Raw genomic sequence first — 616 nt, forward strand, 5'->3', positions numbered from 1 at the left:
CAGCGTGGTCCGGTTCGGGTCTACGTGGTCCGGTTCGGGTCAGCATGGTCCGGTTCGGGTCAGCGTGGTCCGGTTCAGGTCAGCGTGGTCCGGTTCGGGTCAACGTGGTCCGGTTCGGGTCTACGTGGTCCGGTTCGGGTCTACGTGGTCCGGTTCGGGTCTGCATAGTCCGGGTCTCTCAGGCCCAGCAGCGGCTGCTTCCTCTTAGCTTTCCCACCTGATTGAGCTCATTCTCCGCCGCCAGCCGCAGGTTGGGGTCGATGGTTCCCTTTAGAGCCTGGATGATCCGGTTCGGGTCCATAGCGGCTGCGTTCGGTGGCCCTGCAGGGTTCTACCGTAGCGCTAGCTCAGCGTTAGCTAAGCTAACTGCTCTGCAGAAAACAGAGAAACTAACTTCCGGGGCAGAACCAGCGGCTTGCGGCCATCCATTCACTGTCAGACCGGGGGATGGACCCGAACCACTGGTCCTGGAGGAGAACCGATTCAGCGGGATGATAGAACCGGGTCAGCAGGATGATAGAACCGGGTCAGCGGGATGGTCACCGCCGCAAAGTAAACAAACCGGAGCGGTTCTTCTTCTTCTGCTGCTGCTTCATCTTCTTCTTCTTTTCTATTA

General features: G+C 59.3%; 1 protein-coding gene across 1 annotated transcript in view; it reads right to left on the reverse strand.

The window, feature by feature from the left end:
• The window catches only part of LOC107104308 (importin-8-like), a 17,444-nt gene extending 16,853 nt beyond the window's left edge, over positions 1-591 (reverse strand). Inside the window, exon 1 of the mRNA XM_015404293.1 lies at positions 218-591. Coding sequence (XP_015259779.1) covers positions 218-301 — 84 coding nt within the window. The 5' untranslated portion in view covers positions 302-591. The remainder of the gene's footprint in view (positions 1-217) is intronic.
• Positions 592-616: the final 25 nt, after the last annotated feature.

This window comes from Cyprinodon variegatus, unplaced genomic scaffold, assembly GCF_000732505.1.
Source record: "Cyprinodon variegatus isolate N-32 unplaced genomic scaffold, C_variegatus-1.0 Scaffold1684, whole genome shotgun sequence".
Lineage (NCBI taxonomy): Eukaryota > Metazoa > Chordata > Actinopteri > Cyprinodontiformes > Cyprinodontidae > Cyprinodon > Cyprinodon variegatus.